This window comes from Pteropus alecto, unplaced genomic scaffold (assembly GCF_000325575.1).
Source record: "Pteropus alecto unplaced genomic scaffold, ASM32557v1 scaffold78, whole genome shotgun sequence".
Taxonomy (NCBI): Eukaryota; Metazoa; Chordata; class Mammalia; order Chiroptera; family Pteropodidae; genus Pteropus; species Pteropus alecto.
Window position 1 is genome coordinate 15774469 of NW_006443124.1, and position 18570 is coordinate 15793038.

Consider the following 18570-nt stretch of genomic DNA (forward strand, 5'->3'; position numbering starts at 1 on the left):
CCTCTATAAAATATAATAGAGATGCTAACATGCATGGCAGCCAGAGATAACATCTGTTAATTTAGTCAACTTTCAGGGACCAGTATGCTGGTGTAGGGACAAAATGAGAAATAAAACAAAGTCCCTACCCTCAGTATTTTTTATGTGAGCTCTGTAATGAAGGAAAAAAAAAAGTAAAACAATCAACAACAGGAAAATGAATGACAGATAAGAACAGGTAAATCACTCAAGAAAAAACAAAGGACCAGTCATAAAAAAAAAAGTTCATTTCAGTAATGAAAGAAATGCAAATTTAAACAATAAAATATTCATTTCCACCTAAGTGAAAAGTAAAGTAAGATTAATAACCAGTAATGACAAGGATAAGGGGGAAACACACGCTGATTCATTATGGGAAAGATACGACTATATTTTGAAACCAATCCTGTAACAGTTATAAAATCTTAAATTTAAATATCCTTTGCCTCATCACAATTCCACAATTAGTGATTTACCCTATGAAAATACTGTTCAAGTATGCAAAGATATATACTGTTGGTAGCAGGAAAAAATTAGAAATAACATGAACGATCATTAATAACGCATACTTAAATCATGGTTCATTCAGACAATGCCACCATTAAAGAGCATGCAATAGTTATATTTACTGATATGGAAGAATGTTTACAATAAAGGAAGTTGGGAAAAAGCAAATTTCAAAACGATACTCCATTTGTGCAAAAAAGCTAAAAGATCAAGTTACAGAAGTAACATACTGTGGATAAATACAAATCTCTATTGGTAGAACTATGCAATCCAAAAACCCAAGGTTCTCAATTTTCTGGAAAGTCAGTGAACAAAAGGGAGTCGTCTTTTGAGATTCTGATGATATTTATTTTATTTACCTCTCCATAAAGTTATATATATTCATAAAACACTCCAAAATTTATATGCAATTTTAAGTTTAGAGAAAACCTGGGATTATCCTGACCTAGATTAAGAGCCCTGTTTTGATAAGTAACTTCATTCTAAAGTGCACAGAATCCTTCATTGCTAAATATCAGGAGACAGAAAGAATCTAATTAGTATTCCCTGAAGTTGAGTGTTACACTAAAGGGACTGGGTGTAATTAGTGTGCCTACAAAGAAATCAATATCATTAGCTCTGCACTTGCAGATTTAGAAAAAACAAGGAAGAAGGAATCTTGACTGAACCTCTAAATTTCTGACATTTTAGAAGAAACAGGAATTACAGTTGATTTTCATTATTCCTGGATTCTGTATCCATGAATTCACCTACTCCCTCAAATTCATCTGTAACCCCAAACCAATTCTTGCAGCACCTTCAGTCATTCACACACACACACGGAGTAGCAAAAAACTGTACTTGGCCAAAGCAATTCCAAGCTGGGGTCCAACAAGGAGACACTGTCTGCTTGTTGCAGCTCTGACAAGGTAAACAAGTGTCTCTTTCACTATTTAGTGCCACAGTTGTGTTCTGTGAGTGATTTCAATGTGTAAAATGGCCCCCAAGCTCAGTGCTAAGTGCAAGGCTGTGACGTGCCTCATAGAGAAAATCCATGCTATAAATAAGCTTCCTTCAGACATGAGTTACACAGTGCTGTTAGCCATGAGTTCAATGTTAGCCAATGACATACATTAAATAGGGTGTCTTTAACAGAAACACACATAAAACAAGCTAATGTACTACTGATTAGTTGATAAAAATGTTGATCACGGGAACAAAAATATTGTTAGGTTCATTAGAACCTAATCTTGTTGGTACCTTCTGTGGGAGTAATAATTCGGTATTTGCTAATGTCGTGTCCAAGGTGACCATACAAAACAGAACAACTGTAAGTAGCAAAAATCAACTGTAAACAGAAAAAGTAATTTGAATTTTCTCCACTCACAACTCCCGATGAAGTCAGACTAGGGTTTTGGGCTCCTGTTAGCAAGTGAACTGCAATCTCACAAAAGGAAGTCTATGCTATAAGACCTGCACTGCAAACTGGATTAAGAGGAAGAAAACAAGACCAGACTAAATTACATGAAGGGCACTAAAGAGAACATTTGGCAGATTAAGTACAACCATGTTTAACTTAAAAATAGTAAAGTTGATGGAGAAGGAAACGTACTTAATGCACCAAAGCATGCAACTTAAATGTAAGTTTCAACCCATAAAGGAAAACATGACTGCAAAGGTACACACCACTGAACTTTGGTGGGAAGGGAATTCGCATTCTAATAGCAATGGAAGGACACAACTTGTTCAAATTAAACCTCTAATTTAAGAGATTAGATCTGAAGGTAAAATTTAGTCTAGACCTAGAGACTAGAAGGCTAAGGCCAAACATTAGGAAAGGACAGAAGGAGAAAGGTGAAATATGTTCAAAATAGAACGGCCACTGCAGTGTAATGTAGAAGTCTGTGTTCCACCACCAAGTAGCTTCACCATTTAGTAACTTTTTGGACTTAGGAAAAGGTAATGTTTATTGCAAAGCTGAGTCACTAATATCTAAACCTTATACTTTTCTATAAAAACTTAAATTTATTTTTAAATGAACTTACTTATTAAGTAATTCAGGACCATTTAAAAATACCAAAATTCTATCACCCAGTATATCTACCATTACATCACATTCATATGCATATAAAAAATGAATAGGAATCAAAATAGATTGAACTATACATGCTTCTTTAACAGAAAAAATGAAAAAAATGATGGAACTATAGAACTTCAAACTTTTCCATTTCTGCCATAACAGACTTTCTAAAACTCTTCTAAGGATAAGAGATTCTAAAAAACATGAAGGGTTAGTCTTCATAGTTTTAACATCAAGTTTCACTTTTAAACTTGACTCTCTACAATAAAAGAGAAAGAGATCATCATTGTACACTTCCTGCCATCAACTCATTACATTACTTTTTCACTGTCAAAAGTTTATATCATCCCCAAGGAAGATATACAGATGGCCAATACAAAGGTACTTAATTTCATGAACCATTAAGGAAATGCAAATCAAAATCACAATGAAATACTTCTTCACACCCATTAAGATGGCTAAATCAAAAAGATAATAACTGTTGCCAAGAAGTGGAGAAACTAGAACTCCTACACACTGCTAGTTAGAATGTAAAATGATGCAGAAACTTTGGAGAACAATCTGGCAGTTAGTCAGGAGGTTAAGCATTTACCATATGACCCAGTAATTCCACTCCTAAGTATATACCTGAGAGAAATGAAAATTCCACACCAAAACTTGTACACAAATGTTCACAGCAGCATTATTTTTTAAAGCCAAAAAGTGGAAACAACCTGTGATTTATAACAAGGAATGCAGATTTGGTCTTCATCAGTTCCCAGTAGAGCTCCTAAAACCTTAGAATTTCTGAAGCGACGAAAGGAATACAGGTATCTTTTGTTACTCATAGGGTGCCCCTTTCAATACCAGAGTTTACATTAATGAAGTGACTTTTGGAAAGCTGCCAGAATGGGGGCTGGTTGCCAGGGAAATCAATCAAGATTGGAGGGTTGGAATTTTCAGTTCCTCGACCCCCAACCTCTAAGGAGGGAAGAAGAGCTGGAGGTTAAATCAATCACCACAATTTGATCAATCAATCATGTCTAATGAAGGCTCCCTAAGAATTCCTAAATTATGGGGTTCTCAAAGCTTCTAATCTGATGAACACATGGAAGTGAAGAGTGGGTGGGGAGGTCTGCAAAGAGCAGAGAAGCTTCTCGTCCTTTCCCCACATCTTGCCTTATGCAACTCTTCCATTTGGCTTTTCCTAAGTTTTTATAATTAACTGCTAATCTAGTAAGTAAATTTTTTCCCTGAGTTCTGTGAACTGATCTAGCAAATTAATCGAAACCAAGGAGGGGGACGTGGGAACCTCCAACTTATAGCCAGTCAGGTACACAGATAATAACCTGGACTTATGACTGGTTTTTGAAGTTGGGCAGGAGCACTCTTGTGGCACTGAACCCTTAACTTTTGAGACCTAACACTATCTCCAGGTAGGTGGTGTTCAAATCACAGGACACCCAGTTGGTGTCACAAGTGAAGTAGTGTTACAGGAGAGTACTGAGAGTAGAGGGGACACACAGGAGTGTTTTTCCATAACACAAACCAAAAGTCAATCAACCACTTAATGAACAAATAAAATGTGTTTAAAAAGATACAACAGGCCCCAAAATGAAGTCACTTGTGCTAGGCCTGTCAGCAAACCAAGATTCAACACTTAACCTAGTTTAGCATCCCAGGAATGTAATCTTTAACAGGTCAACATGGAATTACCTTGCCAGAAATAGTGAGGTCATCCACCCCACAGACTCTTTCCATTCCCCTTGCCATGACCTTGCCTGAAACAGTGCATTCTTTGCTAACAGTTTCCTTTTTCCAACCCCCTATTCACCTGTAAAAAACTTTCCCTGTCTACAGCTTGGTGGAGCTCCTTTCTATTTGCTAGATGGGATGCTGCCCAATTCCTGAATCATACAATAAAGTCAGTTTGATCTTTAAATTTACTCGGCTGAATTTTTGTTATTTACCAAATGTGATATCCACATAAAGGATTATTCAGCCATTAAAAAGAAGGAAGCACTGACACAGGCTACAACATAGATGAACCTTGAAAAGATTATGCTAAGCGAAAGAGGGCAGTCACAAAGACCACATATTGTGATTCCATGTATACGAAATGTTCAGAACAGGCAAATCTATCTATGTAGAAAGTAAATTACTGGTTACCTAGAGCTGGGGGTTGGGAGGGATAGGGGGGTGACCGCTGATAATATAGGGCTTCTTCTGAGGGATGAAGATGTTTTCAAGCAACTGTGTTGATGGCTGCACAATTCCATGAACAAAGTAAGACCTCTGAACTGTAACCTTTAATGAGTGAACTGTATGGCATGTAAATTGTAGCTCAAAATTGTTATATAAAAAATAAGTTTGTAGTGTAACAGAACAAAATTAACATACAGAAAACAATATTTTGCATATATATAATAACCAGGTGAAAGGAAAATAGAAGACCTAGAAATAAATCTAATAAGTATATTAAACTTAAGGGCACATAAAGAACAAATGTAAAGACAAATAAATCATCCTAGTTTATAAAATAACATGATCATGATAAAAATGTCAAGACTAGACAAGTTGACTGTGAATTTCATTATTTAAAAGAAAAACCAGCCAAGTATCACCTGTCAAAATTACAAATGTGTATACTCTTTGATCTACAGATATATTATCAGAGATGCAAAATAACGTATAAGGTTCTTCACTGCAGTACTGTTTTAGACTGACCATCAATACAGTACCACTTAATTACAGTAAAGGTGTGACAGAAATATTTTAGAGTTTAAATAAAAAGTACAGGAGAGCTAACAATATACTGATTTAGAAATCTCTCTAAAATACAAAGTTCATTTAAAAAAAAAGCACATCTTTTGAATTAAAAATAAGGTGTGGAGTAAGACTCTATATTTTATTTGTATACATGTAGGGCTCCAGAGGGATGCCAAAGAAGCTGTGTGTAAATGAATGGTATGTGCGCGGACATGCTGGGAGCTGTAAAGGGGGGATGAAAGAGAGGCTTCCGCTGTCTACTTTTTTATATTTTCACATGCCCCTCTTTCTTAAATGTCCTTAACTCCATTTTCCCCTGGCTAATAATATTAACTAGGTAGTTAGCTATTCTAGGATGTACTCCCTGATCCTACCAAGCTGGTTAAGATAGTCTTAAAACAGTTCATTCAAACTTTCTGCCCTGTATTTATCATGGTTTTTACAGTATCCTCTTACAGTCTGTTAGATTCCCAAAATCTTATATCTAATCATCTACTACATCACAAGTTTCAAAATAAATAAATGAATGAGATTTAAATGCTTTCCAATGAGTAAGTAATGGCCTCAGAAGGACCATTCAGTATCTGCTGCCTCCACCTGGGCTTCCTGCCTCTCCTTTTCACCTGTTCCCAACTCTGAACTCCCACAAAACAGGCACAGGGTCATCCAGAGGGTGTGCAGCTGCACAAGTTGATGACATAATTAAAATCACTTGACTCTGGAGTTACAATTATGATTATCAACGAGTTAAATATCACAGTCTTAAACACACACACACACACACACACACACACACACACACACACACACACACACACAGAATTTGATCCAGAATTTGAGAGATATGGTCCATCACTCTCCTTGGAAAAATAGTCTGAATAGAGTTTACTTTCACACTAAACTCATGCCTTCAAAATGCTGGAAAATGTCACAAAATAGAAAAGGCTATAGCCAAGGTACCTAACCCATAGACCATTTAATGACACACACACACACACACACACACACACACAGAATTTGATCCAGAATTTGAGAGATATGGTCCATCACTCTCCTTGGAAAAATAGTCTGAATAGAGTTTACTTTCACACTAAACTCATGCCTTCAAAATGCTGGAAAATGTCACAAAATAGAAAAGGCTATAGCCAAGGTACCTAACCCATAGACCATTTAATGACTTCCAGGGAGTCCAGAGCCACGCCCCTATTGCTTGGAAAGTTTGAGTGTAGCTCTGGTTGGTGCATTTCTCTCTGCCCTCCACTTCTACTCGAAGGGCCTGGAACAAGCAGTTATCTGGGCTACAGATGCACCTCAAAAGCAGGCAACCATAGTGCTGTCCCCACACAATGGGAAACAAGAACAAGAGGAACATGAGATTTGTTATCTGCAGATTCTTTAAGCAGAATTTTTAAATTTGTACACATATGGACTTCAGGTTCCTGTAACAATAGAGTAATTTGTTCCTCCCACTGGAGGAAAAAAAACTAGATAAAAGTAGGGGGGAACCCCACAAAATGAGTGTGAAATGAAAGCACTGGAGAACTACAAAAACAGGAAAGACATGAGACATAAAGAACTTGGAAAGAAGGGAAGCAAAGAGGGAGTAATAAGCAGGACACATACCACCACACCATCTCTGGAAGAAAACGCAGAATCATGAGCAGAAAGGTAGCAGATGAGGTGAAAACTGGAACTGAGAGGCTGAGGTGTTGAACATGACTTTAAGCCTTCGTCCACACAGCTGGGAAGACACAATGGGAATACAGGGGCCACCAAGACAACCTAGTTAAACCACCAAGATTCCACTTGGGATCTACAAACAGACTAGAGGTGATCCTGCAGTAAGCCAACCCTCTCAACTGCTGAACACCAGGTTCAAGAGAGATGAATCCTTGATGAGATCAAAGTCACCCACTCCTACTGCAACTGCCTGGCAAACACAAAAGCAAATTCAAACTTAAGGAAGAGAACACCATCCCAACCATCAACTTATTCTACCATTTCATATATAATTTCCAGCATTCAATAAAAATCCCAAAGAACTGAAAACCAGAGAAAAAGAGAAACAAGAGACCAGAAACTCCAGGAGATTGAGATATTGGAGTTACCAAAGACAATCTTTAAAAAAACTAAGACAGACTTACACTTTTAGCAAGATAGAGTAACATGGACTGAATTTACCTTCCCACCCTAAGCAACCAAAAATAAATAAAATAAATAAAATAAAATAAAATACTTCCCACCCTAAGCAACCAAAAATAAATAAAATAAATAAAATAAAATAAAATAAAATATAAAATAAAATAAAATAAAATAAAATAAAATAAAATAAAATAAAATAAAAAATAAAATAAAATAAAAAAAAAAATAAAATAAAATAAAATAAATACATGAAAACTTGAATTTCAGACACTGAACAGCAGGCAGCACAGGATAGTGATCATTGATAGATGGGAAACAAAGAACTGGGGGTCAGGGATGTCAACACCCTTCCTCAACCCCAGCACAGTTGAAAATCACATATAACTCTTGACTCCCCAGAAAACTTAAGTTGCCCCTTGGCATCCATGGGGGATTGGTTCCAGGACTTCTGCAGACACCAAAATCCGTGGATGCTCAAGTCCACTATACAAAATGGCATAGATCCGTGCATACAGTCCGCATTATACATCCACAGACTCCCAACTTTGGGTCAAAAATAGTACAGGTATTTATCTTTAAAAATCTGTGTATAAATGGACCTGTGCAATTCAACCCTGTGTTGTTCAAGAGTCAACTGTAAATCACATGACAGCAATATTTAAACTCAATCATATATCATTTACATAAATGTAAATGTATCTAAAGGAACTGAAAATAGAGAAACCAACCAGTATCCACTGAAAAGCTCCAATTAGAGAACATCACAGCAACTGGAGGGAGTTTAGAGCAATTCTGTTAACAAGTGCCAAGTGTCCACAGTAAGTCTGAAAAAAGTCTGGGCCCCAGGAACTCTATAAACTGACCAGTCATGACCCCACACTGAGGACAAAAACTCCAAAAATGGAATTAAATCTGAACAGGACAGGAATAAAAGAGATGGAAAAACAAAAAAACCAAACAAACAAAAAACAAAACAAAACAAAACAAAACAAAAAGGTACAGATAAAAATGAGAAGGGAACAGAACCAGAAAGTCTCCCACTCTGCAAAAACAGAAGAGGGAGCTCTGAATTTTATTTATTTATTTATTTATTTATTTATTTGTTTAAATTTTGGGGGTTTTTTTGGGGGGGAGGGAGCTCTGAATTTAGAAAAACTTTCCTGAGCACACCTTTTAAAAGTTCAGAAAACTCAAATTTAAAAAAAATGAATAGAAGTTATAAGGTCAAATTCTATAGAAGTTATCATATTTTAAGAAGTTATTATAAGAAAAAAAGAGTATAAGGACCAGAATAACTGTCTATAGACAACAAAAGCATATCGCAAACATGCCCCCAAAACTATTATAAACAATTTCAAAATAAGCTAAAAGGTATTAAGAAAATGATAAAAGCACTGAAAGAACATAAGATTCAGAAAAAGTCAGTAAACTACAAAGAATTTCATAATGAATAACCACAAAAGAATGCTTTTAGAAAGCTAGAATATATTTTTTAAAAATCACAAATAAATGAAGCAATAAAAAAATTCAAAATTAATCGCTTATAAACCAGCGATGAAAAGCTGGAATCTGACATTAAAAACAAAATATCATTAGCACCCCATAAATGAAATACTGAGGTCTAACAAATATACACATGATCTATGTGAGGAAAACTGTAAAACTCTGATGAAAGAAATCAAAGAACTAAGTAAATGGAGAAATATTCTATGTTCATGGATAGGAAGACTCAATATTGTATGTCAGTTCTTCTCAACTTGATCTATAGATTCAATGCCATCTAAACTAAAAGAGGAAGCAAAAGACACAAAATAGCCAACATAAAATTAAAGAATAAAGCTGGAGGACTGACACTATGTGACTTCAAGACTTCCCATAAAGCTTCAGTAATCGGGGTAGTGTATTGGTGAAAGATTAGACAAATATCAATGGAACACAGAGCCCAGAAATAGACCCACATGTCAACTGATCTTTGACAAAGGAGCAAAAGCAAGAAAACGGAGAAAGTCTTTTCAACAAATGGTGCTGGAATAACGACACCCACAAGCAAAAAAGAAACAAAAAGTCTAGATACTTTACACTCTTCATAAAAAAAAACTTAAAGTAGATCACAGACCTAAATGTAAAACATAAAACCATAAAACTCCTAGAAGATAACACAGGAGAAAAATCTACATGATTTGGGTTTGCAGTGACTTTTTGAATAAAACACCAAAAGCACAATCCATGAAAAAAATAAGCTGGACTTTATTAAAATTAATTATTTCTGTTCTCTGTGAAAGATGCTGTTAAGATAATAAAAGGACAAGCCACAGACGGGGAGAAAACATTTGCAAAGACATGTCTGATGAAGGACTATTATCCAAAATATATAAAGAACTCTTAAAATTCAACAAGAAATCAAAAAACCCAATTAAAAAATGGGCAAAAGACCAGAGCAGACTCACCAAAAAAGATATGCAGATAGTAAATAAGCACATGGAAAGATACTCTTAATCATGTCATGTGGAAAATTAAAATTAAAATAACACCAAGATACTGCTACACACACCTATCAGAACGGCCAAGGTACAGAACGCTGATACCACCAAATGCTGGAGAGGATGAGGAGCAACAGCAAGTCTCATTCATTGCTGAGAGAAGTGCAAAATTTGGAAGAGGTATGGCAGATTCTCACAAAACTAAGCATAGCCTTACCATGTGGTCCAGCCACCACGGTCCTTGGCATTTACCCAAAGGAAGTGAAGACTTACATCCACAGAAAAACCTGCACATGGACATTTATAGTTGCTTTATTCGTAACTGTCAAAACCTGGAAGAAACCAAGATGCCCTTCAGTAGGTGAGTGGCTAAATAAACTGGGTCCATCAAGACAATGGAATATTATTTAGCACTTAAAAACAAACAAACGAAAACTATCAAGCCACAGAAGGACTGGAGGAACATAAATGCACGTTACTAAGTGAAAGAAGCCAACATGAAAAGGCTACATACTATATGATTCCAACTATGTGACATTTTGGAAAAGGCACAACTATGGAGACAGTAAAAAGATCAGTGGTTGCCAGGAGTTTAGGGGAAAGGAGGAATAAGTTGGCAGAGTACAGAGGATTTTTAGGGCAGTGAAAACTGTAGGATACTGTAATGGTGGATACATGTCATTATACATTTGTCTAAACCCGCAGAACATACAACACCAAGAGTGAACCCTAACATAAAGTATGGACTTTGGGTGATTATGACATGTCAGTACAGGTTCATCAATTGCAACGAATGCACTACTCTGGTGGGAGATGTTGACAGTGGAGGGGTCATATACTGCACTGCCCATCGAATCTGACTTGAGCCTAAAACTGCTTTAAAAAATTATTTAAAAAAAAAAAAAAAAGGCCTTTGAGCCATGCTTCTCTTGCTCAGGCCCGCTTACACTTCTGGAAGTGTACTTTCCCTTCTAATAAAGCTTTTTTTGTTCTACTGTATTAAAAAAAAAAAAATCAGTGGTTGCCAGGGGCTGGAAGTGGGGTGGGGGGAGGTCTGCCTATAAAGGAGCATGGGGAAGTTTTCTGGGATGATGAAACTGTTCCACATTATAATTGTGGTGGTAGTTACACAACTATATGTATTTGTAAAAAGAACTGTACACAGTAAGAATTTTACTGTGTTTTATTTTTATTTTACTATAAATTACGCCTTAATTAAAATATTTAAATTATTCAAGAGATGAAAATGCAAAGAGAGCAAATCTCTCTGAAAAAAAGCAAAGCGAGGGATCTGAACAAATACTAAAAATTATAATCCAAGGAAACTTTCCTGAAATTGAAAGAAAAAAAATTCAAGCTGTACAATGAAAGAACATACTATACCTGAGAATATCAAGATAGAACAACCAACACCAAGATATATTCTAATAAAATTACTGATTTTATGAGGAAAAAAAACCTTTCAGCATCTAAGCAAAAAGAGCAAATAATAGTAAGAGAAAGAAAATCAGATTGTCATCAAGCCTATAGCAAACTTAGGTCTAAATGGGGTTTTATGCAGGTTAAATGGAAAAGCTGATAGTAAGTAATATAGAGTACAACTATTAAATGGAGGTGGGGTGAGAGGGAATGGGGATCATATACAAAGTTTTACCTGCTCTTGGTACTCATACTGGTGGTATTTTTAGTAGTTATTCTGAGATGGTTATGTGTGTAATATGGGATACAGCAAATAAGTAATTACGAAATATTCTAATCCATCATCCCATGTCTCTGAATACTAGGACTCTCATATTAAAGAGCTATGTTAAAAAAGGTTAGCTGAAATCCCTGTTATTCTGAATCTAAACAGAAAATATGAGTATATTTTCATAAAATATTTTAACTTCAAATATACAAACATATTTATATCTTTAAAGGTATTTTATTATATATCATGTCATATAAATAGTGTATTATTTATCTCATAAATATATCTTTTCATCATAAATGTGTATGACTACAGATGTGTCATATTTACTACCTGTGTCTAGTGGAAAGACCTAGAAAAAATAATCAACACAGTAACAACGAGTATCCCTAGCAACAGGTACTATGGTCTTGGAATACCATTTCCAACTAAAAAACCAGGTTTCTTGGAAAAAATGACAATATTCCAGTTCTGAAGCAAGAAATATATAAAATAAGTCAAAAAACCTTGCCATACCAGATAGCAAGGAAATTACTGAAGACAACTAGGATTGTGTCAAAGAACTCAGAAATCATTTCAAGCAGCTCTTCCGTTAGCCAACAGGACAATTTAAGCATCAAAATGAGAATAATTACAACTCTTGACATAAGAAACCCAAATGTTTAAAAATACTAGTTAATAATGATACTTTAAAAAACCTAATTGGTCATCCTCAAAGGATGATGGTTTATCCTGGAAACCAGTAAATAAAAGGAAAGAAACAAGCATTCTTTTCTGCCTTTCCTCTCTAAATTGTACATTGGATAATCAATTAGTACATGAGGGAAAGTGTATCTTTATAGGTGCAGCTCACCTAATGAAAAAAGAAATGAAAAACGAAAGAGGGGGAGACTAAACTATAATACATAGGTATACATAATTTAGTTTTAAGACTAAGAAAACAAAGGAAGTGATTACTATAAAAGTCAGGATAATGGTTACCTATGGGAGCAGGGAGGGTGTTCTGACTGGCTGCGGCTTATGGAGGGAATTCTGAGGTAAGTGAAAAACTTCTAATTCTTGACTTGGGTAAGTGGTTATAGGCTTTTGACCTTATAATAGTTCATTAATATATTTGTCTTTGTGGTTTTCTGTGTTTCATTTCACAATTAAAAAGCTTTCTTAAAAGTAGATGATTAATAGTCACTTGGCATATCTGGTTATCCAGTTCCTCCAAGTGACACAAGGAACTGACCATCCATCCCCTGGACCCAGAGGAGCATATGAGAGAACTGTGGGTCCAGGATCAATGGCCTCAGATCCCTAGAATTTTGTATCACAGGATCTTAAGGAACTGATGCTACAGCATATACATGAAATGACTGTCTTAGCATGAAATGAGTTCAGCCTTGACAATTTCTACACATAGGAGCTTATATATTAAGGACTAAGACAATAAAACCTCCCTAGTAGTGGCTTTGTTAACTATGAGGTCCTGTTCCAGAGACCTAGTCAACCAACAGCTTATCCTCCATCATGCATGGTAAAGACTATCTGCAAAGAATGTTACTTTAGAGGACCCTCCCCTCTTCCTTCCCATCTTATATACAAACGGCATCCCATAGTTCAGAGCAAGCAGAGAACAGTGACTCAAAATCAAACTGATGTATCTTCTAGCTTAGTTCATCCTGATGTTTTAAGAAAGGGAAAACTTCTCTATAAGCAAAGAAGTTACAATTCAAAAACTGCTAATCCACGCTGAAAAAAGAGAAAATGCAGTTAAATAACAGTCCCGAAGAAATTAAAAGGGCAAAGTGGGAACAGTGACTCCCTGTGCTATGAAGGTAACTGGTAAATGAGAGCACATTTCTCTTTTGGATCCTCTGACCCAGAAAGTCAAATTTGACAGGAGAAGGGAAAGAAGAGAGAAATTTCACTCTCCACCACACCCACTTTATAAAAAATTGAACTCAGCTTAATTAAGGCTGGCACTCTAAAAATCAAGAAAAAGAAAACAGAAGAGACCTGTGTGGGTCTGACCTCTACTATGGTTGCAGAAGAAGTTTATGTTTACTCACTCATTAGGTTACCCAGAAATTTGGAGCTGACAAGGGAGCAATACTACTATCACTATTTCCTTTTTGCTTCCTGTACAGCACTTTTCTACCTAGACGTGGCAGCTATATTCTGTCTACTAGTTATTTATACCGATCAGTCCCTTCTTCTCGCTCCCTAATATGCCATAAGCTCCAAAATGATAGGAACTGTATTTTTCCATTTATATATCTTCCATATGCCTAGTACAGCGCCTGGCAAAATGTTTTACACATAGCACATGCTCAGTATGTTTGCTGCATTACATTAAAAATAAATCAAGGGCAGAAAAAAGAGAAAACTTACTCTGTATTATTTCAGGAAATTATGGGGAGGCATATTAGGCCAACATTAACACAAAACTATGTTAGCGCTGGTTGCCTTCAGAAGTAACAATGTCCCTTTACCACCTTTGAAAGATTAAGAAAAGGCTACATGCCCACTATCAGGGATGCTGGGGATATCCTCTGTGAATGTGGGGACTCATATATTTCTTGGAAAATGATTAGACTGCATTAAAGGTAGAGAGAACTTTAAGATCTGCTCCAAACTCATTAGATTTTGTGTTTCTAAATAAGGCTGTCCTCAGAGACTCAGACTGAAAAAAGCAAATGATGAAAGTAGCGAGAAACAAATCAATCCCAGAACTTATACTAGAATGAGCAGGTCCCACCCCACTGGAAATCTGTAATTTTAAAACAATCCTACTTTACCAGAGAATTAAGTACCAGAACAAACCTTTGCACACGAGGCACTTCACAAGTGTTATTTTCATTTCGTCCTTGATATTATCCTGATTTTAAAAATAGGACACTGAAACTGCAAATAAGCAATGAATGGGTTTTGAACTTTGACTCAAACCACGTTCTTTCTACTGGACCTTCCTGTTTCTAAGATTAGCATTGGTAAAATACAACATTGCTTCTTTTGTGTACTGGCATTAGCAAACTTGATTTTCTACCATATCTTAATTTCCACACCATACATTTATGCTTGCATATCTTACCACTTATTTCAAGCTCTGCCCAATGTGATTTCTTTCCATTTGCTGCTTCCTCAGAGGACATAATTGTGTACATCCTCCGAGGGTCAGGGGGCTCGTATTTTTCTTTGGGCATGCCTGTTGAATTAAGAAAAGAAACCAATCAGTATTATGAAGACTCAAATAACTGAAAATGACATCTTTTTAAAAAGCAGACACCCATAGTATGATCTCTAAATACCATTTGCAACTAAAAAGAGCCAGTTTCTCCTTGGAGAAATGGAGGATTGAACAAATCAAGTGTAAAAAGCATTTCTGAAGATCAGACAAAATTTGAAAATCTAAATATAAGCTGATATATTTTTTTAAATCCTTATCTGTTATAGACACATTCTGAAATGTTTAGATGGAATGAAATTTCACTCTGTTACACATTTCCCCAAACTTCTTGTCCCAGTTTCACTTCACCTTATTCGTTTGTATAAACCATAACCCACTCTAACCAACTGTTCGCCTACTCTGAACACCTACACAGCTAAACATAGCTGCAGAAAAACCACCATGTGAATTTAAAGTGAGCCAGTCAGCAATCCCTTACCTCAAATGGACTCTTTCTGCTGATCAGAAATTATACTGTAAATTCTTAGTCCCTTCTCCTACAAGACCTCTATCTTCAAATCTCTAACACCCACTCCTCCATCTTCCTTCTCTTCCATTTTCCCATCAAAACAGAAAACCAGAAAAGGCCTTTCTTTCTATGAACTCTGACCTATGGCCATCTATGCTCTTTTACTAGGAACAAAGTGCCTGCCCTCTTGGCACTTAATCCCACCTCTTCACCTTCTCTATTCAAGGACGTTACTTGGCAATTCTCTTGAACATCAAATTTTCCCTCCATACTGGATCTTTACCTTTAGTATACAGATACATGGTATTATTTCCTCTATTCAGAAAGTCTTGACCCTATCCCCGCTCTAGTTACTTTTTTTCTCTCATCCTCTACAAACGAAAATCCTCAAGGGCTCTGTATGCTATTTCCTATTCCTCTTCTTCCAGTTAAACCCATTCTAATCAGTATGTGCTTTAACATTCCACCGAAAACTGTCAAGAAGAAAACCAGTGACCTCACATTGTTATATCCAGGGGTCATTTCTCAGACCCCCTTTTAACTTGTCCTGTGATCAATACTTGATGAGATGATCGCTCCCTCCTAGAAACACTTATTGCACTTGGCTTCCTGGATACCTTTTCTCTTGGGTTTCCTTTGAATCTCTCTAGATTTAATCTTTTGCTAGTTCTTCATGCAGAGCTGGAATTAACTCTATTATATCAAAAGAACCTGAATTCCAAAACGGTTTAAGCAATTTAACCAGTGTTACAAAGCTGGGAAGTCAGAATCAGGCTCTGAATGTGTCTAATTAAAAGTTAAAGCTATTTTTTAAGTGAATAAGCCAACTGCAAAAAGACAAATACTGTATGATTCCTTCTATGAGGTATTCGGAATAGTTAAGACCATAGAGAGAGAAAGTAGAATGGAAGTTGCCAGGGGCTGAGGTGGGGGAATAGGGACTTATTGTTGAATGGGGACACAGTTTCACTTTTACAAGAAAAGTTACGGACATGAACAGTGGTGATGGTTGCAACACATTATAAATGTACTTAATAACACTAAATGCTACATTTGAAAATGGTTAAGATGGTAAATTTTGTTTATGCATATTTTCCCACCATAAAAAAATTGGAAAAAAGTTAAAATTACTTTCTTTAGGCTATGCTGCCTCCCTACTGATGGAAAGTAGAGCTATTTTTCAAACACAGAAATGAGCTTTGACCATGTAGTCAAAACGTAGAAGGTAAGTCATCCTATAAAGCTGCTTGAAAAAGAATATTAATGGTAAGAATAATCATCTGCACAAGAAACAGCACATCTATTTGTTTTGTTAAATATTACTGATTTAAAAACTGTCCTCTTATATGTTAATTTCTTCAGACTAGAAATATAACGACTGAAGTTAACAGACTGATACAAAAATGCCTAACACAGAGGGCTATACAGTCAGGAACTGTCTAGAGGACAACCTGGTGAAGCAAGTGCTCTTTCTGAGTGATGTGAATATGCTGGTAATAACCTGGGGAACATAAAATGCTGTGTAAGCATACCAGACTTTGAAAACATCCCTTAAGGTTGCCGAATTGCCATTATTCTGACCAGATTCTACTTAAAAAACAACCACCTGATCTTCATTGGCTTTTCCAAATAGAATTTAATTATGGTAAGAAATTGCTCTGTCTAACTGACATTAATATTTCAGTCCAATTAATTATTCATCCATCTGACTTCTTAGTGAAAGTTCAGGAGTCTGATTTACTAATCTCAAGTGAGCTTAGTTAGTATGAATCAATATCCAGAATTTGATCACACCTCAGAGAATCAATGAAAGTGATACTGAACTAAGAAACCTGAAAACTGGGGGAGACTTTTGAGGAAAAATGGTGGAGTGAGAGACATCCCCAGATCTCTCCCCTTAAAACAACAATAAGCTGAACATCTAAAACTCAACAAAAACACCCAAACTGCACATCAGCAGGTCTGAGCGTGGGATCCGCGCATTAAGAGCTACCACAGGTCAAAACCCTGGGTGTCAGGCAGTGGACTGGGAGAAATAAAGAAGCTGCCTCTCATTGCCTCTCATAGCCGCTGGAGCTTCCTCCAAGAGGAGGGGTAGGGGTGAAGGTGCAGGAACTTACCTGAACAGCCCTGCCTGGAACTGCTGTGAGCCGCCCGCGCTGGGCAGAAGGGCCCAGTCATCAGGGCAGAAGACAGAGAAGTGGGACACAACCACAGAGAAATAACAGTTGATTTTTACCAGCCCCAGCTGCAAAACCAAGGCTGAGCTGCAGCCCCCAACTCCCAAGCCAGAGGGTCCCTCTCCCCATAAACTCCAAGACTGGTCACTATGGAACCCCAGGAGAATCTGAGCAAATGCTGCAGAGACTGTTGCTGACACTGACAGGGACTGAACTGAGGGTAGCGAGCATGATTAAATATCTACAAGAAAAATTTTTTAAAAGGCATTTTAAGGCTTTATATAAGCAGAGATCCAAGAGGCTTAGACGCCACCTACTGGAAACCAAAAGAAAAGTACCTCCTTTGCAACAGGCTAAAGAGAGACCTTTATATAATAAACCTACTTTCTGGAAAAACAGAATACACTTCCATTAATGCCCAGGCGAAGAAATAGTCCATTAAACACCATGCACAACCAAGATGACAAAGCATCTCAGAAAGAAAGAGAAAAAGCTCCAGAAAATAAGCTTACAGATATAGAAATATGCAACTTAAAGGACAGAGACTTTAGGATGGTACTTCTGAAAAAACAATGAGTTCCAAAACGAGTCATATAAACAATTTTAGGAATTAAAAAAACAACTAGATGAGCAAAGCAAGGAGATTGAAACCCTCAAAAAGAACTGAATCGATATTCTGGAGATAAAAAATACACTGCAAGAGTTGAAAAATTAAATAGCAAGCTTGGGAAATAAAGTCGACCAGATGAAGGAAAGGATCAGTGATATCGAAGACAGAAATCTAGAAATAAATCAGAAAGAAGAAGAGAGAAACCAAAGAATGAAAAATAATGAAAGAGAAATTAAAGAACTAGCTAACACTGTCAGGAGAGGAAACATAAGAATAATGGGAATTATCAAAGGCGAAGAAAAGGAGCAGGAACTAGAAAGCATTTTCAGACAAATAGTGGACGAGAATTTCCCAAATCTAAGGAATGAGCTGGAACTTGGAACTCAAGAAATCAACAGAACCCAATTACCTCAACCCAAAAAGGCCTTTGCCAAGATTTTTGTATTAAAGTTA

General features: G+C 36.4%; 1 protein-coding gene across 2 annotated transcripts in view; it reads right to left on the bottom strand.

Moving 5' to 3' along the window:
• Positions 1 to 14837, bottom strand: part of CNOT6 (CCR4-NOT transcription complex subunit 6) — a 44999-nt gene extending 30162 nt beyond the window's left edge. For both annotated transcript variants that reach the window (XM_006923240.3, XM_006923239.3), the window contains exon 1: positions 14724 to 14837. In XM_006923240.3, coding sequence (XP_006923302.1) covers positions 14724 to 14835 — 112 coding nt within the window. In that variant the 5' untranslated portion in view covers positions 14836 to 14837. The remainder of the gene's footprint in view (positions 1 to 14723) is intronic.
• Positions 14838 to 18570: the final 3733 nt, after the last annotated feature.